General features: G+C 42.7%; 1 protein-coding gene across 1 annotated transcript; it reads left to right on the forward strand.

Moving 5' to 3' along the window:
* Nucleotides 1-4,474: 4,474 nt before the first annotated feature.
* On the forward strand, nucleotides 4,475-12,222 carry LOC110377917 (organic cation/carnitine transporter 2). Its single transcript, XM_021336972.3, is given in 9 exon segments — nucleotides 4,475-5,075; nucleotides 6,294-6,432; nucleotides 6,435-6,497; nucleotides 9,238-9,338; nucleotides 10,166-10,317; nucleotides 10,399-10,777; nucleotides 10,929-11,167; nucleotides 11,383-11,564; nucleotides 11,821-12,222. Coding segments are annotated over 9 exon segments (1,608 nt in total). The 5' UTR covers nucleotides 4,475-4,905; the 3' UTR covers nucleotides 12,004-12,222.
* The last annotated feature ends 12,263 nt before the right edge of the window (nucleotides 12,223-24,485 follow it).

The following is a 24,485-nucleotide window of genomic DNA, read 5'->3' on the forward strand; positions in this document are numbered from 1 at the left end:
TCCAAAAGAAATGCTCTGGGACGTTCAAAGTGAGTCATGATGACAGTTAGTGGATTCGAGTTGAAACGACAATGTAACGCGTCGCCTGCTGCAAGCGAGCGCTGCTCGTAATGAGTTAGTGAATGTGCAAGTCAGCGACGAACTCACACCGCGGGGCGAGCGCTGCCGGGGGATAGCACAATGTTACGCCGAAAAGCTCCATTTGTTTGTTGAACACGTGATTAAAGAGCACAAGACTTTAAAATAAGCTATTTCATCAAAGCACTTTTAAGTTTAAATATAAACAGAATGGGACGAGTATTCATTGATTAAACAAATGCAATCATCAACAGTCAGCAGTCATTTGCACAAAACAAATGAATGAGCCTTCTATGTATTGCTGTTTGATGGCATTACCGATGACTACAGTTTAAACTGCAGAAAATTCAAACTATCACTCATGTGACTTGCTCCTCTGGACGGTGCAATTTTCATTGCATAGTTCACCGGCAGAGTCACTTGGAACAGAGTCGACGAGTCAAATATTCTTGCAAATTCAGAACTTTTTGAAATCTCTCTTTCTCCACTCTCATCTCTTTGAAAGATAGCTGTCTTGTTTTCTATTTGTTGTAGTTGATTACAGGTGTGTAAATGTTTATGAAGGAATTCTGAGCAGAGAGCCGCGCTGTCACGTCACGCAACTTGACACCTCCGCGTTCCCAAGCCCCGCGTGCGATAGGTTGAGGGTTAAGAGGCGTGACCGTGACGTCACCAGCCTTCACAACTGACGCTGTGTGGAGAATGTTTGGAGTACCATCCGCCACGGTTCATTAGAGTCGGGAACGTAGCGGCCGGCGTCGGGGCGGGCCGGTACGACCACGCAACTGACGTGGAACAATAGCTGCTGTTGATATAGGTAACGCGCATTCACGAGATTATCGATAAGTTCATTTTATGAGATTAAGGATCATAAACAAAATGAATATTTGTTCAGTGGTTATGGTTATAACAACCGTCTCAGTATTGTTTCCCGTTACGACCGGCGTGTTCCCCGCTGAAGTGTTAATGTTTGCCGCAGGCCTCACAGCTAGCTGTCAGTTTTCACACCTCTACACCTGCCGTGCCAACAATACACATCGACTGGTTTCATAGCTGTGGCGGATACACGCTTATACTTAGGATACTTATGTGTTATTGTAGAAAGCTTTTCATAGTAAGAAAATATTTGAAATTGCTTTATGCCAGATTTTGAGAGTGTTGAGAGCCCTAAGAGAATATAGCGAATGCCTGCATGTTATGTATGATTTTGATGTGGATTCAAGAAATTAGGCCACAAAAAGAAACCTATTTCTTCCACAATCGAAATGAAATTATTCAATTAAGAACATCAGTTACTTATCTACTTTTCGTTATATTTTTTTATACGAAATTCGAAGATGAGCAAATATTGAATGAAGCAGAGATGTATCGAATCTATTTCACGGCTGGTGGTGTCAAGCGTGAACCGTGCCGCGAGCAGCGTGACGTCACAGCACAACATCATGCTATTGCTCAACGCCGAGGATTGCCGAAGAGTTCCGATCACTTCCGATCAAGGGCACTTGTTGATCGTGAAGCTGCTCAACTTGATCCCGACAATGTTGTTGTTACTGGTTCCTAGAACATCGTGTGAGAGACGTTTATATGCCTAATCGCAGAAGGTACAGTCTACACTAATTTTATTACAGTGTGCTGGTAACTTTAGCCCGTAAATATATACCCCGTTAGGGACTCCGTACCTCCGGGCCAACTCTTCAGATCTTAAGTTTTACTCCGGTGTTTTTAATTCCGTAACGCTATAAACTATTGTATGTTATTCTCTTCTTATTATGAAATATCTGCTGGCTAAATAATACTTGTTACTGAAGAAATTATTTTTGTATAATCTGGCGACGTCATCACGTATACCAGTGGCTCTTCTGCACTGCATCATAGTGTTGATTGCACACACACACGCGCGCACTATGCACAAGTAGTGGAAGGGCGGGACAAGGCCGCGGGAGGTCGAGTGCGAGTGACCCGGGGCGCTGCGCCCGCGCCGCCACCACTGCGGGGATGGAAGCACGTGGCCGAACACTGAGAATTTATTCCAGAACTTGCCTATAAATAGTACTTATTATTCAGTTTGAAGTATAAGCACATATTTAAATTATTTATCAAACTTTAGATTTGAAAAAGCATAATTTTATGCAACTAGTGGCGGGACATCTAACAAACTACATCAAGCTGTTAAACTCAGTAAAACAATGATGGTCATTACATAAATCTCGTTACAGTCCGTATAGTAAGCACAATTACGTGCTTAGCACCTAATTGTATGAAGTTTATGAACACGTATAATTCAGAAGTTTAATTGAATGCTAGTGGCATGTTAATTACCGCGCGGCACACACATTGGCTTGTTGGCTTAACTCTCGGCATACTGCTGAGTTGACCCTGTGCGTGAACAGGGCCCACAGAGCTCCCTGTTCGTCATCAGTCCCCTATCCCAGTGCCTCTCAGTGTCACAAACAAACACTCCGTCTGTCTGTCAGTGTGTCACTGTATGAGTACTAAGATAACACTTAAATATTTTCAACAATGAATAAGATAATTCCGTCATTTCGTACAACGTTACGCACGTACAACGTTACAATAGAAATAATAACAATTGGATGTTTGTACACATAATATTTACTTTAACGTACGTAATTAACATAATTCAATTTTATTTAAATGATATTAAGCGTATTAAAATTATGTAAAAAATTGAATCAGTCCTAAGACATATTGCGCATGTTAATTGTATAGCGGCTTTTTATAGTAATTTGTAACATAGCGTTATTTAAAACCATCCAATAAAAATACTTATTTTCAATTAGACTAAAATATAGAACATTTCGCACCTTTAGACTTATTTTTATAATATTTAGTCTGGTTATTGCACGGTGAGCACAGCCTGTATAATCAATCACAGGCGCCTCGCTGCTAGCTCTCAATTAACTCTCAACATTCCCCAAGCAAATCTATCATCCGACAGCAAAAACTCATTCTAGTCATTATTAATACTAGAGCCCTGTCGCATATCCTCTGAGCTATGCGATATATCAATCTGCTTATTTTTATTTGGTCCTTAATGTCGTTGCTTCGTAAAGGTCTCCCAAAACTTTATCTTACTTCCCTCCTAATAACGCCAATGAAGTTTATTATTGTAAATTCAGGTTGGGCAGACTTATGTTAGCTGCGAGTGCATGTAGTGTGGAGCAGGCTTTACCCGGTGGATGTACGTTGCAAGTAGATCGATCAGTAGGTGGGGCGGCATTAGAGCGCCGATGCACATCCATCACGCGCTGATGAAGGGGTGCAGCTAGATGCTGCTCCATACCTGTTATTTCGTAATCTGATGTAAAGACAACTGCCTGTGCATCCGACTGACATTCGTTACTGTCTAAACCACACTTATAATCGAAATATAGCTCATCCTTCATTTATTTTTTCAGGTATTAGTTCTTATTGCTAAGCTTTTTATTTTACTTTCAATATTTACAATTTACATAGATACTTATATGAAACATATGTATTTACTGTATAAGATCGAGGAATCAAGTCGCGCGTAACGTCTTGTGTGAACATGCGTCACAAAACAATAGCTTGCTTTAAAATAACGTTTAGTTTGTGATAAAGAACAGTTGTTTAAGTGTATTTATTGTACAAGTGTACATAAAAAGGATTACAGTGGTGTGTGTATACCAAGACATGACACACGTACTGTTACAGATAATGAGATCAAGCCCGCTTAACGCTAGCCTCCTATTCTCGCAAAAAACTTATAAATATATAATATATAATATTTTTTTATAATTTAGTTTACAAAATATAATCTAAAGAAAACACATGCATAAGTGAATATCAAGATAATAATAATTACGTAAATACAGATATTTCGCGGAACTGACAGAAAGAAACCAGAATGTTTACAAATATTTAAATAATTTTATTTGTTCCTGCTCGCTCTACATGTCCCAAACACCAGTGAACATGTAGGTCGCACGTGACCACTTGTACAGGCTGCTCCGAATGTCACCTCCATGCGTTACAAACACCCTGTGGCGCCAAGCTGCTCCTGCAGTCAGAGTAGAGAAGTATTCCCTAGCGCTCGTACTGCCCTTCAGGCTTGCTCTTTGCAAACAAGGGATTTCAACATCGACATGGGATGAACCGTGTATAGTTTACATTTCTTATCAATTGAACTTATTTATTTACTATTACACACCTAAGTAACGTTTACCTTTCTCTATTTTCTCTTTCTATCTACTTGTTATGAAATAAATTATACAATGAGCCGATTATAGATAGGTTTTCAGTAGCGGACTGTGACAACACGGTCGTGACAGGCCGTGTGGCACCCGCACTGGTTATCAGCAGTCGTGATGAGCACTATCAGTGTTTGACTAGCGCCTCTTATAAGCGTCGGCGCCTATCACTTCACAACACACCTGAAACACCGCCAACCAGTGACCACACACACCCACACACTAATATTCTCTAATTACATATGGTTACTAGTATTTTTCACAAGTTATGTTGAGCACACAAAATCATACTTTGTCCTTTGTATTTAAGAAGTAATTTGTGAAACATCAAAGTGCTAAAATACAGCGAAGTGTATCATAGTAACAACAATGGTTTGAACATGACAGTCATAGGACTTGTACCGAGACATGGCTTGAAATATCACATCACAAACGTGTCAAATAGAAGAAAAACTGTATAGTTAGAATTGTGATGTTATAGAGGGGACTACACCTGGAAATCTATTGGTGTAACTGTGTGGTGATTTGTATCAACTACTTCACTTGTGACCTGCATGAGGTTTATGAAGGCTAGTGTTAAGACGAGCTGAGCACTATGGATGGTTCGGAGGTCGAGGGTCGTCTCCACGTGGACGCGGTGCTGGCGCGGCTAGGCGGCTGGGGGCGCCACCAAGCGCTGACGGCCGCCATGCTGGCGCTGGTGTACGCCACTAACTCCATGTACAACGTCAACTACGTGTTCGCCGTCGAGGATGTCGGATACAGGTGACGGCTCACCAGCTTTGTGTTCTACGAGCTCATGTATGGCTGGCCGCGTACAAATCCTCAGTATTATGGTTTAAACGGCTTCTAACGTCGCTTACGTGTTCTAAAAAGAGTGATCTTTACGAATTGAGGTAATAGAACGTATTAGCGTTTTACATTGTGTTCTTGAAATATTATGTATAACACGCACTACAGTTTTCAATGAAGATTTCATCGGGATTTCAGTAAATGGAATTTAATGAATACAGTATAGTTACCATACAAGTCAAATATTTTAAAACTTTGTTAACTTTGTGATAGAAAATTTCGTCATAAAGGGTCACTGCAAATGAATTGATTTGTTATCAATATAAGTACATAAGGACCTTGCTCTTGCGCATCGTGCTCACTTACTTAGAAAATACGACATAATTCCTACCGTTTCTATATTTATTTTGGGAAAAATAATTTAAAACCATCGAGAATAAAATAACGAGCAGAGGTGTCATAACGAAAAATCTCCTAAGAAAGTAGGGTCGCCAAATTGCGGGTGTTTGGGGGACGAGGAACGTTACTATCGCCGCTTTTATATACCTTCTTCGGAACCCACCCATTCCGTTACAACAAAAAAACTTATGGCATCTCCGCTCATCTAACCCTACTCCGTGGGTAAACTTTTCATAAAATTAGTAAATGTTTTATGAACGCTACACGAGTACATATTACGATCACGCAACAAACCAATATTTGAATACTGAATTCTCTATTTTAATTGTCTGCAAACACTTTCTCAGCAAGTGATTAGGAGATCAGTTTGTTCTGGACATCGAGAGCTTGATGTTCAAATGAGAAGCGTCCTGTCAGCGGTGTCCGTGCATAGAGAACACGCAGTAACACCGTTACATCGGCGACGCTATATTTCCCTCACTTCTCGGAACTTAAAGCTCTCTTAAGTGTCCGCGCTGTTACTTAATGATGCTGACACCGACTTCCTTCGTTACTTAGATAAATACACGCAGCAAGGAAGCCATCAGCTTTTTATCAATTATTTATATTCTTGCAGCTTCTACATTAAATTGATACCACAGAACTCTTAATATTCATAGGTCTGTAACTTTCAGATTTAAACATCATAGTAGCACACAACGGAGTAACACGACGGAGTTTTCACTGACTGTGAAAACATAAAAATGACACGACACGAATAAAACGCTAAAACTGACGCTACATATTTTGCAGATGTAAAATCCCGTCCTGCGACGGTTCCAACGCGTCATTCATGACCCCTTGGCTGAACGCGTCACAGAGCTGGTCGGAGGCGCCGGTGAAGCAGTGCTGGAGGCCTGACGTCGCTGACTGTAGCCCGAGCAACGTGACCGACCACCTGGGGACCACGCCTGTACCGAGTGGATCTACGGAAAGCCTGATAGCTTTATTGCTGAGGTGAGTAGGAAGACTGGACTCCGTAACTCTTTCAAAGAAGTCGGCAACACTTCGGTGAGAGTATAGGTATTAAAGCCGCAGCTATTTACTGAGCGAATTTTATACTGTAGGGGAATCCTTCTCTGGCTCAATTATAAAATCTTGTGTACTTCTCTTCGCTATTTTATGGATACTTTCTCTAGGTTAATCAAATCAATAGGTTTCATATTTGTTTCCATGCTGAAGCAGAGTGCCTTTACTAAACGTTAAACTTACCGTCAGCCCAATGACTGCAAATGAACGTTTAATCGCGAGAGCTGCACCACGCCACGGTATATGTCAATAGGTACATAGCTGCAGCAACATAGCAGCACAGCGTGAAATCGACCCCACAGACTCGTATTAATAGAAAGCTCATATGAATCATTGGAATGAATAGATGAGCACAAATCGCTGAGTGCAATGTGTGGTCACGCATAATGTTTGACGAGCACCGCTGAGCACGGGATCACGACGTGACACCATTGTGACACCACGGCTCCTCTCGTACCGCTGCGTGTAACGGACACTTAACCATTACTACGAGGTAACAATGTGATGGCCCAACGTTAAACAATTGCCAACATATTACTTATATTGTTGGCTGTACGAGAAACATGCTCCTCCATATCCAAGTTGTTAAAGATCTCTACATAAATACGTGGAGTGAAAAGTCTTTTCTGTTATCATAATTAATACTTCTTCTCGAAAATAACCCCCTTGTTAATAAACAGATAGACGTTGATCAACACGACTGCTTGATAACAACTAATTATAGCAATTAAGACTCATCTACCAAAATATTAAAACTGGTTGTTAAATCATTAAGCGATGTGTAAATAGATAAGCTGTAATGAATGAAGCGTCAGAGGGGCGTGAGTGACAGTCAACTGTTCGCCAGTCATTAGTACCACACGGTTATATCATTATAATTGGGTAACATTCGAGTAAAGAATGTTGACGTGTGCTCAGCGAATGCGATGCACGGGAGGCGCATCATAGTTTTACGAATATGTCCGAGATCACAGCGGAGATTACATTCCTGAGATTTTGATTTGATAATAATCAGTGACCCTTTTCGTAAGGTCTTCATATCTCCGATACATAGATGAATCATAATTAGGATTATGTTACCTGCAACTATTTCACGCGAACACATTAGCGTTGACGAAACTGTCCCTCTCTAATGTACGAACAGTAGTTTACATATCATTTAGTAAATTCGTCACGACATCATTCTCTTGTACATCACTCAGACCATTACGAAACAACCACATCATTGAGTAGCTGAAAAACCATGTCATTTACTAAATGACTGGTCTCCTCAATTTGAGGCTAATCATCAAAACCATTGACGATGCCTTTGTATTATCGTGTAACATCAAGACTATTTGTAGAACAAGAGGTATTGGCAGCGAGTTCATGTAAATCTTTTAATTACGGGGTACAGAACAGGTGAATGTGAACAATAGTCAATAAGCTCTCATTGGTATTCGGCGGAGCGGATCGGTACAACTTGTGCAACTTGTACGTACTAAGCACGCGGGGTATTGTCACACACCCAACTATTTCAGTAGCTCCATTAAACGATAGCTCGTGGATAGTTCCGTCTCCGGGTCTTCCTGAATCCTGGTCCATGTGTGACGACCGTTAGTTTAAGGGAATTGAAAGAGTGCTCATTATCAACCGCTGATTAGTATATACGTTATTGTTTATTCATGTTTCAGACGAAAGCACAGAAATAACTAGCTATTTGTTCTGCCATTGATATTCTACACACGTGCTATTGAGACAGTGGGCGCTTTAATTATACATATAGGTATGCTTATGCTCATAACACAATCTGGTCGTTGGATACTTTAGATCACGTTAACGTTTTGACACAGCACATCATGTGTAGTGAAGGTTCTATATTCTGTTGGTGCAGTAGGACTTGCTGACTACCAAGTTATATTAGAATCAAAATAACGTACATAACTTATAGAATCATAAAGCTTCTACCTGTAGGACGGCACGTCAAAGCAAAATTAGAGTCATGTATTATTTGTATTTATTGAAACATCTATGTAACCCATCGGAATGTGAAATTGCAACTTGTATCTATTGATAGAGCAGACAATCGTCGAACTGCAGTTTGTACTGCATGTGAGTCATTGTGCTAGGCGTGACGCTAGGACGATGTGTCCCGGCGGCGCAGGGGGCGTGTGTCGTCGGCCGCGGCTCGCTCGCGTGTGGAGCTATTTGCATAGTTTTTGCCGCGCGACCGGTCTGCGCGGGCGCACGGGACCCGCCGTGCACTCGCTTGTTCACTACACTTGACCGATCCGCTTGAACTACGTGGAGAACTTAACTCGACATCAGATAGCTACAGTTAGAGCATTGTCAACGACTTTACAAACAGCGATATTGAAGCATTCTAGTTACATCACAAGACACAGAAAAAAAACGAAAGACAACGAAGATTTGTTAGCACTATGCATGATAATAATGTTGTAGATAACCGGAGCATGTAAGCAAGCTGTAAGCACTCCATCGCTGTCTCCGACGTTTGTTGTACGGCTTGTACTGACAAACTGCGAGTTACTGACATGTTAAACTCTTAAATATTGTAGCAGCAATCCCTTCTGTACATAGCCGAGGGCATTCTCGTCCTTAATTTACCGAGACTTATGTAGTTAGCAATACATAAACATTCGTTGATGGAATATGGTTTGTGTCGCAGTTCGGGCTGGCGTGCCAGGACTGGAAGCAGACGCTGATCGGCACCGTGCACAGCTTCGGCAACATGCTGGGCCTGCTCATACAGGGACAGATCTCCGACAGGTACCATACAACCCTATTATTGTTGCAGAACAAGACAAACAAACAGTGCATCCATGTAATGTCTGTGACGTACCTGGGTACACGCTCAGGTACAACATGTCCTGTGTTGGCGACTACATAATCCTACGAGTACAAAACAACAAGTTTTTGCGGACAGTCGCTGCACATGCGCCGGTCACTAACACTCACCTGCGCGCGTCCGTCACATCGCAACACTGATTCATCACGAACATTATATTTGCAATCATCTCGTGTAATAGCTGTCTTAATTACGGCCGTGTCCACTACAACGCGTAATAGAATGTGAAGTTGTGCGCACATGTGCAGCAGTGAGAGCGCGGGGTCATTAGCGTCTCGCGGGGGCTGGCCACTAGCACTGCGTTATGTCTTAATTACCCCCCTCGGCAGGACATTTATCTGCACATCGTAATGGCCGTTCGTTTGAATGATCGCCGTTTTATGAATACTACCCCACCCCTGAACACAGGTTCCTTGCACATGGGAGGCTTAAAACAAACTTTTAATCAAACATTTAATTTGCCTTATGAACGCTCGTTTGTAAGAACTGGGAGGTTCGACTTGTAGATGTCATGTCACCGTATTCATACCTGCGGAATAACTACATGTTTGTATTTTAATTAAAGTATTTTAATCCCTGTTTTTAAAGCGGAGTGACTTGACAATGCCTACATGCTTCATCCACGCATGGTCGCTTGGCAAGCGCGCATATTTGTCTATAATTTCCCGAGCAATTTCCTATTGTGCTCCACATAACCGTCCACCATATATGTGCATTGTGGCTAACACATGTCGTTGTGCGTGATCAGGTTCGGGCGCAAGACCGCGGCGGTGGTGGCGGGCAGCGCGGGCGCGGTGCTGGGGCTCAGCAAGAGCTTCGCGCGCTCCTTCTGGCTGTACGTGGCGCTAGAGGGGCTGGAGGCAGCCATCGGGGACGCGCTCTCTCCTATGTTCATGCTCAGTCAGTTTTCGATGACCACATTATAACTCGCAATACAGAGTTCTGCAAGTGAGCTATAACTCTACGTTTAATTTCTCACAGGTATAGAAATAGTGGAGAAAAAGCGAGCAGTCCTGTTTCAAATGATATTGCTGAACTGCTACACGTGCGGCCTGATCGTGATGCCGTTCATCGCGTGGGCTGTCCCCTACTGGCGGAACTTCCTCCGCGTCATCTACGCCCCGACGCTCCTCATCTTGACTTATTCCTTCTTCCTGGATGAGAGCATTCGCTGGCTGTACAGCAAGGGGAAGACGGAACGAGCAGTTCAGCTAATAAGGAAGATAGCCAGGAGAAACGGGGTCGAGGTCGATAATATGATGCTCGACAGATTAGATTACACTGAAGAGGACACGAAGAGTAACGTTAGTGACAAAAAGCTGTTGATCAAGACGTTCAAGTCCAGGATTATGATGCAGAGGTCAGTGATACATTGAACAAAGCTTGACACAATAGTAACAACTACTTTATTCTTTTCCATTTCACAATTCGTTTCCAGAAGAGTTTATAAATGTTGATAGACTATTTTCTATTTTATTATTATCTTATGTAGGTATATGTATATCCGTCAGGTTCCTGGTATGCATGGTCTGGTGGTTTACGATCACGCTGATCAACTACGGCATGATGATCAGCGCGGTGCACATCGCCGGCAACAAGTACGTGAACTTCTCGCTGCTGATGCTGATGGACATCCCCGCCAACGTGCTGTACTGGCTCGCGCTCTCCAAGTACAAGCGCCGCCTGCCGCTGCTCGTGTCGTTCTTCGTCGGGGGACTGTTCTGCATCTCACAGCCTTTCCTACCAAAAGGTGAGCTCAAAAGCTAATACGTGACGAGGCGTAAATATTCATGAAATATTTGTTATATATTTTTCTATGTATGTTCTGCAAATCTTGATCTGTCAACCGGCGAAATTCAATTTATGCGTTTTTTTAGAAACGGCTTATTTATCACCTCAACTCTTATGGTCCAGCTACAAGCAGCTATTTTCAAAGTAAACATCAGTGTTCACTGTGTGTTGCAGGGTACGCGTGGCTGGGGCTGACGCTGTTCATGGCGTTCGAGATGCTGGCCACGTTCTCGTACAACATCGTGTACATGTACACGTCGGAGCTGTTCCCCACCTACACCAGGAACTCCATGCACGCCATCTGCTCCGCCGTGGGACGGGTGGGCTCGCTCGTCGCGCCACAGACGCCGCTGCTGGTATGGCTTACTTTTTCAATACTGTATTCAAGTCATGTGCCATTTTTTTACTTGTTTTCGAAACTTTTTGTGTTAGTCCATTTCCTTCCAAAAAAAGTTCACAAACGGATATTTAAATGTATCTTTTTTCATTCGTGCCATCCTTTTAATTTAAATATAGCAAAATGGGCCAGAATATAGGTAGGTATATACTATACAGGTTATAGGTAACTATAATATTTAAGGAAACAACTTCCCTCTACTTGTAATTTCCCAGATGTCGTACTGGTCGGGTCTGCCCACGTTCATCTTCGGCATGACGTCGATCGCGTCGGGGTGCCTGACGCTGCTGATGCCGGAGACGGCGCGCACCGAGCTGCCGGACACCGTGGCCGAGGCCGAGCTCATCGGCCGCAAGCCGCTGCTCAAGAAGCAGACCGCAGAGACCAGCATCACCTAGCTCACGCGGACCAGCTCCGGGACGTCATCGACGAGATATTGATACAGTATTTAAGCTGTCATTTACAAAAGTCATTGAAACAGAAGAATGTTCTTAAGTAAGATGATCGCTGTTTCAATTATTATTTAAGTACGATTATAAATTACAGGAATCAAGTGTAATTGTTTAAAATAAGCTAAAGTCGACTTGTTGGTAATAAATTGTTTTTGTTTCAAGAAACGTCTCATTTATCTCTAAACGTTCTCAAGTTTTTGGGTCTAACATTTATTTACAAAGAAAACGATATCCTAAAACACTGGTCCCCTTTGTATAAATAATTATGTATTGAGCCGTGTGATGTGGTCGCGGCTCGTTTGTCTCGAGCGCAGTATTGTGTACACTCTGGCTGCGCATACAAGGCGCGCGCCCGGCTGCTCTCGTTTGCCGACACATTAGTGGCCGTGTCGCCCCAAGTGTGTCTGTTATGTCCACATTAGAAGAACACGTCATAGCCAAAACATTATCAGACGCAGGGATTCTTTAGATCTTTTAAGTTTAAAGATTTAGTTTTCAATTATTCTATTTCCGACTGACAGAGAGTGTATATTGATAGATCACAGCTCAATTGTCTAGACCTAACATTTGATGTTCAAACAAACATGTATGAGACCACTATGTGGTGCCACTATGTCGTAGGTTGTGAACATGAAGTGGTTCAGCGTAGAGACGCCCACGCGGCGGCGGGTGACCCGCGCACCTGCGCGTGCGACGACCTTGCACCTTGCAGCAGCGGGGGCGCCACCTGACCACCCGCGCCACTCGACAGGCTGATGCTCAACTGATTGTCACTCATTACAACATACATCGATGATTTACTAGGCGGTGTTGTATTCTGTGGATATTTGTGATCCTTAACGAATCCAACAACATGTAAAGCAATACTGCACTCCATTAAACGATCTCAAATCAGAATCAACAAAAACAACGTTCACCTATTCACATCGATGAAATCATCGAGACTTCTTCGAACTTAACGAATTAATATCCTTTTCAAATCTGAACACTTTATGTACGATATTTTTTTATATCGAATCATGTGGATGTGAACTACTTGAAAAGCTCTTCAATAATAGTTAACGGATTAACGAAGCAATGAAAAAAGCCAGTTTGAGAATGTTCGATTCGCAACAGTCCATTTGGTGAAGTCCAATTATGGCGTCTGCTCGCCTCTCGGTAATGGTATAATTGGTGTAACCTCGCGAGGTGCGCCATGGCTCACCATTATCTATACTCGTGTATGAATTAACAACTGTTCGAAGCTCTCACAATGAACAACCAACCGCGTTCAATATCAATGAGCTCTGCACACTTGTTTGTGCTAGGTTATTACTATGTGAATCCCCAACATATTCATAATCATGTATCAAGTCGAGAATATACCTACATATGTTCATAAAAAGCTTATACTTGTTATAACATGGTACCTGCGAAAACATATATAAGCACAAATCGGAGACAGAAAAAATCACCTTCTTATGAACTGATCTTGTCATATGAAAGGGTAACCAAACGATACATGGCACTTTAACCATTGCTTTAATTTTTTTAAACGCCTTCTTATCCCTAACTAAGAACTGCCCACAGTGTGCACCAAGAGAAATATAGTTCCCAGCATGTGTGAGGCAGTGAAACATAATACCTGTAGATCACGTTACAAGCCGCGCGCATACCGCCGGCGTGCCGCGCCGAGCCTGTCATTACTGTCCATCGCAGGCAGGCCGCGGAATATCAGCTATAAGGAAATCTTTACTCAGCTGCGTTGCTGATATTGCCGTTAAATAGCTTAAGTTCAACGCATAGAACTGTCATTTTCGTAAGTTCCATAACTCGGTAAAATCGGTGTCTGTTGATAACTGACCATGCGACCCTTGACAATGCACGCCTTGGCGTAGGTATGTATAGGTTTAAAACCAATATCGATTTCACCCTCACACAATGCAATTATATCTTCAAATGAATTCGTGAGCGATGTATCTCATACGTTGCTAGTGACGTCACCACGTGGTACCTGTCGCCGGCGAGAAGCTTGCACAACTCACATTTAAAGCCTCATTAGCGTGACTGATCCGCCGCCACAAGGTCGCCACTTATTCAATTCAATTTTCATACGATTCCCACAAATGTACGGCTAATCAAAATGATGACAGCTCACGACATCTAGCAATGTGTTTCTTTGTTCACTCGAATGTGTTGGAACAGCTACGTGGAACAACTCTAGTTAGTGGTGGGTGTGTTCAAATAGTTTCCGAGAATACAACAGGTCGCCTAGGGCAACGGAACGCACAAATGCCTAATACGTGTGGTAGCCGTAGGTAGCCGTTGTAGTAGGCACTGGTCTGCAGTTACACTTCTAACAATGTAAGGTCATGACTTCCTGCGTGAAACTGACCTGTTGCAACAATTGCGAGGTAGCTAATTTAGAACTCAGGAAGTGCACATGTGTGTTGTGCTTCTTAAATGAGAATTTTCCTAATCTATTTATTCTGAACCTTGCCAATAGTGTTACTAAGCTTAACCAATGTCTTCCACCCTCGAGGGACCGCCTCTTACACTACACTCTACTCTCTGGCACGCAACAACCAGACATTAGTAATTGCAGTGACAGATACTACGTACCCACAGCTTGGAGGAAGCAGTGGTGTGGCTACTTAGTATCCGTCATATTGTACCGAATTTTGAAGTTTGAGTTAATGTTAATGCGCTAGTCTTTACGATACCAACACGAACGACAAAGCGTTTGATGACGCCATGAACATTTTCGATGGATTCAGTTTGGTTTGTGATTCTCAAATGCATAACTATTTCCAACATACTACTCCTAAGAAACAATTCATGCCTTGTCACTCCTCGCCACAGATACGTAATTGTTCATTGAAATGATATTCCTGAAAGTATCAAAATGCTATAGAAGGGAAAAAATATTCGAGTGCAGCGCAATCAGTGTATCACACATGGTGACGACTGGTTCGTTGTTGGTGAATACGGGTTCTTTTAGCATTGTGTGCATTTATTAAGCTAAATGCAACACGTCAGCTTCGTATCATATTTATGAAAAGATGCATGTGTGACATATTTGCTTGTGAGCTTGCATGTGCTACCTTACTACAGGTACACTTCTTGTTTGGATAAATATGTAAGTTCTTAGGAATCGCAACAAACAGTCATTGTTAATAATTACCGCTGAATTCTGTATTTAAAGATTTCCGGTGTGAAGCAGAAAAAAAATAAAAGTTGACTTATGTAAAACTTTTTATGTGTAGATACGCCTCTGCCTCTGGACTGTAAGATCTCGAGTTGCGCTGAACTGTGACTCCCGCATTCATAGTCGGCAGTCGCGCTGGCTTCTGCTAAACTATTACGCGTATTATAAAATAAACGAAGCTTATGTCGCCGAGATTATCCGTCATTTAGTTCTTGTGTGCAGTAATTGTGCGCAGCAGTGCCCATAGCAGTCGCAGCTAATTGCGAGTGCCGCATGTCGCTCCCGCTCGCGAACACTACATGATGCCCACAATACTGGATATTGACGCACTGTACACCTACCATACCTTGCTACCATATTTGCGATACCTAATGCGAAAATCGTACATTGACGACGATGAACTATGGATAGGATCTTAATTTTTGGAGTATAATGACCACTAAAATAGACCTTGCTACAGTCACTGAAAAATCAAAGAATGGGTACTAGAAACCTTAAAAAATATATCTTGTAACTAGTATATTTGAAATGTGCCAGCCTCAGTTAAAGCTAATGATCGAACAGTTTGGTTCTAATTGTTTGGTTTCGATGCCTTTACAATTCAGGGATCCCTTAAGAGCATTTAGAGAACACTTAATACAAATTTCGTTTTTACCAATTTTTAAGTGTCCCTTATAACCTTTATTATTTGGGGAGTCCTTATTCTAAGTGACACATAGATAGGGAAAAGTTAAAAGATTGTTGATGAAAACGGGCATTACTGTCTTAATCATTATGCAAGAAAACTTGTAACGACTTGTGCTTTGATGATTCCCATAATTTTATAAAATGTGTAGCTACTCCGCCTTGCCATATCCGTCAATGCTTTCCTTTGTAATGTCTTGTGATCACGGTCAAGTGCTGCAGATGACAGGCGTGCTGCAGGGACCACTATGCTATGATGGAGGCGTCACGCAGAGCGCCGTCATTTGGCGTCGTTTGCCGCCCTCAGCGATGACAACAGTTATTATTATAGAACTAAAAGCACTAATTCAAATATTTAGATGTCGTCGACGAATAGGACTCCATTATAACTAGGAAGTGAAAAACGTATTGATTTCTTTTTGATAAGATCGCAATGTTTTTACCCTTTCAACTACTTACTTTCAGTTTATGTTCAGACTTCTTGGTCATTTCCTCATTTCTTTCTTTTTAATTTTTTCCTGGCATGACGGGTTTCGCTTTTGTTTTCACTTCTCTTTGGGAAAGTCAAAAAATTGGTATCGCCCGCGGTTCGTCGCGCGATAAAAATAAGAAAAACTCATGAAAAGCCTCGCTAGAAGTGCTGTCTGTTAGTGCCTCGATCACCCGGACCCGTGAAAAGACAATACGAAGCAAGTGCAGAAAGTGTCCCGCTGGCCGGCCGGCATTCGAGTGTCCCGTCGTCGGCAGACTGCCTTCCTGTCCACTTCCCTGTTTCCCAGGTAAGTTTGTCTTTTCACTCATATTGAGGGTCACGGGTTTCAACGGGGACTTCAACGGAGTTTGCAGTAATGCCAGCAATTTCTCCAGCGAGGCCCATCCAGTTTACATTTTCACAACTGAACTAGTAGTTGCAAAAGAATTACAGCTGAATAAGCACTAGGAAGTAAGTCGCAGCACAGAAATCTCATGCTTTCAGTACTCTAGTGCTGCTTTATAAATTCGTATTAACGGTTGTGGCCACTTCGAACATGTATGAGCAATGGCGGCACCGTTCCCGAACTATTAATTGCAATGAACGGCGAGTCCTGTTACACAACATTTACTTCTTGTAGCTTGAAGCTCCTCCTCATACAATGTACCCGCGGCAGAAGCTGTTTAATGAACATAATGCTATAGCCTGCACAGCTATGCATTGCCAGTTAAGATTTGTGGACAGGTCGATCACGCAACGAGTTACTGATCGTAAACATAACGTTATGACTTTACTGTATCGCTAACAAAACCTGACTGATTTAAAGCTCTCATGGACAGAACATTGTTTATTTGCAGCTAGAGAAAGTAGGTTGGAGCGGTTCGGAGCGGTAACAGAGCAAATGGACCGGATTCCTCGCTGCACACGTATCCCTGCACCTCGCACTAATAAATAGTTACCGTTTACTCGCTACGACACAAATACTGCGGGCCGTCGAACTTGCACCCGGTCAACGCACCAAGATTTATCTCTTCATCCGCTGCACCAGCTGCTGCCTGCTGCCTGCAGCCCTCGTTTAAATGATCCGCGACGTCCAGCACGCACTGACACTCACACTCACAGCACTGCACTGCACACAGGTCGCAATCCACGCGGACACTCGCGGTCGGCAAATTTCGGCGGTTGTGCTTCGAAGGGACCAATGAGGCGAGGCGAGGTCGGCGCGCGGCCGGCGAGGCTGCCGCCCGCGCGCCGCGCTGCCTGCCGACAGCTTTTGCGTTAAAAGCTCCGCGGATAAAAGTAAAACGCTCCCACGAGGCCGCGCTGCAACAACAACACCTCATTTGATTATTGCTGAGCATTCGTTACAAGCGGCCACGCGCATGATTTACGAGCGGTTCTGTCGCTCCCACAAACGGCCCGCCGAGATATATTGAAATCATACAGTGCAACGACAATTTTATTGAATTTAATCACATTAAGCAATGTCAAAGTATTTGCAATAAGTTTGAATGATTTACAGCTTCCCATCTGCAGACGTCAGACGTCCATCACGCCAGGACCGGCTTATGAGCGACATTAATTGCAAATGTAATGCATTCGGAAGATTCACTTAATATTCTCCTTGCGCATCCCGACTATTACGTTGAAATAGATTTAAATACTGTCCTGCAAAATTATGGGAAAATAGTTAAGTGACTGACTGCACTATAAGCACCGGTCATGCTTATTAACGATTATATTTATAACAAATTCAAAACTGTACAACTTCCCTAATTGGGAAGTTGTACAGTTTTGAATTTGTTAAGTATGATAATGATTTTTAGTTAAGTATTTACAGGTAAGAAAACCTTTATATGTTTTCAGTTTTTAAACTACCTATACATATAAAAATGACAGAAATCGTTGGCACAACAATAACATGTTACAATTTAGCAGAGATTTCCGGCGACGGCGCAGACGCGGCTTTCTGTGAAGACTAGCTGACTATCCCGCAGCGCGACAGCTCGCAGCCGAGAGCTGCTCTGCTGAGCGCTCACAACACGCCTTGTCATTATCACGTACAGCCGTGCTGCACCCGTAGCCTCCGTGCGCATACCCACTAATATTTGCACTGTTTCTATATAAATGCCCATATATTTTCTACAATTAATACCTACCTTCTTCTGCTATTTACCTAACAAGTGACGATGTAAGTGTATCCCAAATGTAAGTATGACAGCATCAAGCGAACAGGTGCACAATGCTTAGATCAGCGTCAGACGCGTGTTCTCAGTCAGTAGTATTGCTGACACCATTAAAGCTAGGACCATGATTTTGAGGTCGTGATCTGAGTTTCCTAACTTCAAAAAATATGATCGTTAAAAATCCTGCTGCGATCACATCATCGATGTGTGGCTCATGGCACACTTAGTATTCATGGCTCGTGGCGAGTTTGGCGCCAAACTATGCGATTGTGCTCCTAGTACACGAGTGCCTATTGTAACTGCGCATGTTGTCATTCGACCCACCATGTATCGCGGGTTTAACCGCAATTCTTCGCATGTCAAAGTCTATCTATGAGTTTTGCGTTACTTTGTTGTAATTGTCCACAAACGGTCCCAGTGCTGATGAGACGATTTGTAAAAGTAAAGCTTTTGTGTAAGTTAATTGAAACGCATTGAAGCATGAAGACACAAGATCCTGATGCGAGACATGGCGGTATCCGCGTGCGTTACCTGCACGTGTAACCTGACACCGCGTGACGCTGCGTCGACGTGACGGCGTCTGCGCACTACACCCACTCCTCGACACAACAACCTGCGGACCCATACAAAGCATCTTCACACACTTAAGAATTTCTTACATTCTTATCTGCCTGATGGTTACTGACCAATACTGCTCTTTCTGTTCCTGCAAAAAAATATTTGCCTCACCTGAGCCATGAACATGATTTCCACTGTACACATTCGAGATACAAATAAAAACATATTCAAATAACCGACTTTGAAGTTTGCTTGGCCCTTCTGTCGATATATCTATCCTGTGATGTCTCCGGCCAGAAGGCTCAGGTTACATGAGCACAAAAACTGATGCACGCACGTTTTCGAGCATCGACGCTAGCGCCCGCTTGCGTGCGTCAGCTTCGTGTGGCCTGTCAGCTCACCATACCACGCACCCGCTACACTACTTAGGTCTTTCGTGTTCAATTTATACGTATGTGTTAAATATGTCTGAGTTGTCGAGATCGCCTCATAATAGCTATAACTATCATCTTGACTATACATTATATGAGCTATCAGCTGCTAAAAACCGTTGAATTTTACACATCTTCTCCATCGTCTTCTTTATAGAATAAAACATCCGTTGAGTAAATAATTTTAAATTAATATATGGCAGGTGCTTGCTTGTTAGGTCATTAAACTTGCAGCTCACTCGATAAGAAGAAGTAAGAAGTTGTATCAAATGATTGATGGCATGCTCTAACAGCATTCCGTCGAACGCAATCTGCTCGCGGAGTGCATCCCCGCATGATGGAGGACGAGTGCATGCAGGATGCAGGGTCACAGCGCCACTGCTGCCAGCACATTTGCCTTATCTGTGATCTGCGCTCGGATGCGCAGGCGCCAGCGCCGCTGTACTGGGCGATATACATCACTGATATAAATTCTGATTTACATTTTTTTTTTTATAATACGAAATGCTTTTTTTAATCTTTTCGACTTCTTCTTTCACGTTTAGCAGTCCTTGGAAATTTTCGTCGTCGTTCGTTGGAGATTTTCCCATTTTAACATCTCTGGGCGTATTGGTGAGCTGACTCTCACATAGATTAGCAGTCAGTAGCGTAAGGGGCGGAGGGCGGTCCGCCCCGGGTACCACGTCTAGGGGGGTGCCATCTCGATCGGCACATATCTGCATGACCAGGATGGTACGGGCAGAAGGGACAAGTCACTGAGGGTGGCGTTCTGATCTGCAAAGCCTAGGTTCACTACCAGTCACTGTAAAACTACAACAGTGCATGCGCAAGACGTCGAGGCGGTACTAAGAGGGGTGTTGAGTTGAGTTTGAGTATTTTTGTGTTAGAAGACTCAAAAATTTAGGGCTCGCTGCGCTCGCGCCTTTCACTTAACACCCACTTCTTTCTAATTTCTTTAGGTATCATTGCGTCCCAAAAATTTCGCGCTCGCTACGCTCGCGGCTTCTTCTCTTTGCAGTGCTTTTTTCACACTAGATTGGGTACTTTTGTATCCCAATTAACTCAACAATTTCGCGCTCGCTTCGCTCGCGACTTTGTCACTTGACGCTGGCTTTTATTAAACGTGTTTCGCTTCTTTTATGTCCCAAAACTCAAAAACTACGGGCTCACTTCACTAGCGCTCTATAACTTTGGAGTGATCTGTCTCCGGTTTCTTTATGTTAAGCCTAGCAAAAAGCACCATGAATGATTTCTACAAGATTTTTAAGTACCTACTTAAATTTACAATTTTAGTCCGTGATTATATTTTGTCGTTTTTTTTTTGGGGTGCTCAATAGGTAGTCCGCCCCGGGTGCCACCCGATGCTACGCCGCCACTGTTAGCATTGTTAATTCTAGTCAGCAAACCTAGACAAACAAATATTTAACGGAATACGCATGTTACAAGAATATTTTCACAATTAAATTGTTGTCCAATGAGACCCCTAGCGTGTACAGGTTGTAGAGGAATGTTTGACAGATTCCTTCCCGCGCGCGCGCAACACGTGTGAGTACAAGCGCGCGTGAGTAACGACCCCGATGCCCGATAGCGCTGACAAATCACTTGGATTCCCTTCAGATACCACATATTTGGGAGTACCAGCCAGGCCTGCTGAACGTTATGTATGTTTGTTTTGTTTTGGCCACGAGGGACCGTTACCTTTGTACGTGCATCAAAGTATATGTACTTATATATGTCAACCTGTGGGAAGCTGCATGATAAATGATGATGATTTCAATCATCCTTAGCTAGCAGTGGAGCATTTGACTTTGGCTAACATTGATAACAACAATAATGTACTTAAACAACAAACTGCATTCTTAAATATGAGGTAAAAACAACTAAGTAACATCTAGGTATTTATCCTTTGGATTTTAGATGGAAGCTGGATGCTAGAAGCTGGGGATGGAAATGCCTTTTTGTATAGGTAATTAGAAGTAAACCGCAGAAGACTATCACTGGTCTCTATTCCTTCTAAACTAACTTTTATTGCGAAATAAAATAGTAAATCGGATCTTTAGAATCAAGCAGTCGCATCAAAAATTAGATACCTACCTAAAAAGGTCTATTGTGGTTACGAAATTATAAAACATACCTGGTGTTAGTAGATATTACCTTCTTAGTGCTTCCATACACTTGCTCTTGCGTTACTTTTTGATTTTTGTTTCGGTGGAATGTAAGCCTCGTGTTCAGAAAAAATAGCCTACATTGGACATACATGGGATAAACATAGATTAGACATTCGTCTCTATGTTTAATATACATTCATTGTAACTTCAATATACCTACGTGAAAATAATGAAGAGAAATAATTAATAATTGATTGATTGATGATGGCAGCAGTATGACCATATATAATCTCTGACCGTGACTCATTGCAACCTTCTCCTTCTAAACATGAACGTCCAAATTATACAAAAATGATGAATGTCAGCCATATTGAGTGCGGCGGTGGCGGCGCGGCGTGGATTGGTCGCGGGGCGGGCCGCGCGCTCGGCCGCGCCCCGGCCCGCCTCGGAGGCGCTCGCTGCGACCAGACGTTGTCTACTAATGCTGAGCCAACACTGACACCTGCTCCACAATCATCTACAGCCGCCTGTCCAACCACTCACTACTAACGACTATAACTAACGACACGACACTGCCTCACTACCTTTACTTTAAACCGTCCCACGTACTTAGTGCATTAAAGCATAATAAATGTGATAAATTAAATAAAATCACCGGGTAATGGGTGCGCACACGCAAGCCGTAATCGCGGACATTTGTCGGCCACGCCACTCACAAACTCACGAGATAATAATATGAGAAGTTAAAGACGAAACGATGTCGCGATCTAGATAATACTCACGGGTAGATCCAGCCCTCAACTCAACGTTACATGCAGGTACGTCAGGAGTACATAGGGATTTACATAAAAGAAGCATTATATGGGTGCAGGAACATAACAAACTACACAGGGAGCATACCTACAAACAGAAGTGTATACATATAAGCAAGTACATAGGTATAAGACGAAAAGATTTGAGAAAATTCCTGCATTATGATTAAAGGAGAAAGTTTGTGAGATAGATAGTTTCAAGCACCAAAGAAGCTTCAAATAAAGCTCACACAACGTAGGCCATCTGAAACATTGTACATTAGTTAGGTTGCGCTCTGGCTAGTTCGGCGCAGCGCCGACAGATGGCGCACGCGCACCTGAACAATAGTTTGCCAAATCCGTCAGCGACACTGCCATGGTCGATGGGGAGACGGTTCCATCAACAGGGTCGGTGATAAAAATATTTTCTAATTAAATACATATGTCATAAAGATATATCCATGACGTTTCTGCTTACCCGGGCTGCGGGATTGATAAAAAATCAAAATCAAAAACTTTTTATTTCACATAGGCCTTTGCAGGCACCTATGAAACGTCACATTAGCTGCACGGTTCCAAAAAGTTGGTCTCATGGAGAAGAGCCGGCAAGAAACTCCATAGACACTCTTTTTAAAAATGTTTGTTTCTTGTATTAATGGAATGTATATCACTTTTAACACTAAATTAAGTTTTTACATGATATTTTCTAGTATATAAAGAGAAGGTAGTGTCAGTATGTCAATTTCTTTAAATAATTCTCTTAATGACTCGCGAGGGCCGAGGCCATAAATTGCATGAATTGCCCTTTCTGAAGAACGAAGATTGAGTTTACGTCAGCCGCTGCCCCCCACAGTAAAATACCATAGGACATAATACAATGGAAGTAAGCGAAATACACGAGCCTAGCAGTAGCAACGTCAGTAATCTGTCTTATTTTTCTGACTGCATAAGCTGCGGAACTCAGCCTCTTTGACAGTGCTGAGATGTGGGCACCTCATTGCAATTTAGAGTCAATGGTGATGGCCAAGAAGACGGTTTGACTAATAACATCTAATTTATTATCGTCCAGAACGATATTGAGCCCTACTGGTGTTACATTAGGTAAAGAGAATTTAATGCATTTCGTTTTGGAAGAATTAAGAAGCAAGTTATTCGCGGCAAACCACTTGCTCAGAGTAACCAAGCTATCGTTTACGTCTATAGGACTAGATTCCATTCTGTTAATTTTGAAGACAAGGGAAGTGTCATCAGCAAATAAAATAATATCAGAGATCACAGACATCATATACGCGAGATCATTTATATAAGCTAAGAATAAAAAGGGACCTAAAATTGAGCCCTGCGGCACGCCCATTTTTACTAATGACCCAGATGAAGTTGAGCCACTTACTTCCACTACTTGCTGTCTATTTGACAGATAAGAAAGGACGAGCGCGAGAGCTTTACCACGAATTCCGTAGTGGTTCCAAATGAGAGTGTCATGGTCAACGCAATCGAACGCCATACACCGATACGTTAGTTGCTGCTGCGACATCAGAAGGATACTGAAGGAAAGGCATTAGTCTGTTGAAAACTATAAAGCCTCCTATCCCCAGCCTCAGAACTCCACACACAACTGCGAGTCGGCGCTCGGGTACGGAGCGGCATTATGTTTGTGTCCCCGGCCGCCACCGCCTGTTCACTCTACAACTTGCCTCGTTAGGATTACGACACACTATTATTTTAAACGAATGGATTGGAATATTCTTAAAATTGACGTATTTCCTAGGCAAAGCTGTTAGCAGCAGGTGTTTGATCCTACCTATACTTACGTAAAACCAACCCCCGCGCTCAGAAACATTTAATGATTGCTTAAGTCACTCCTTAGTGACGGATTGTCAAAGAAATCCTTCACTAAGGCATGTCTTAATTTCAGGAAGTATAACACAGAAATACTTCCTTGTAACAATGGCATAAGACAGTTGGTTGGTGTACACACTGCTTAGCGTGAGGTTCCGAACAGCCGGCGCTC

This window comes from Helicoverpa armigera, chromosome 15, assembly GCF_030705265.1.
Source record: "Helicoverpa armigera isolate CAAS_96S chromosome 15, ASM3070526v1, whole genome shotgun sequence".
Taxonomy (NCBI): Eukaryota; Metazoa; Arthropoda; class Insecta; order Lepidoptera; family Noctuidae; genus Helicoverpa; species Helicoverpa armigera.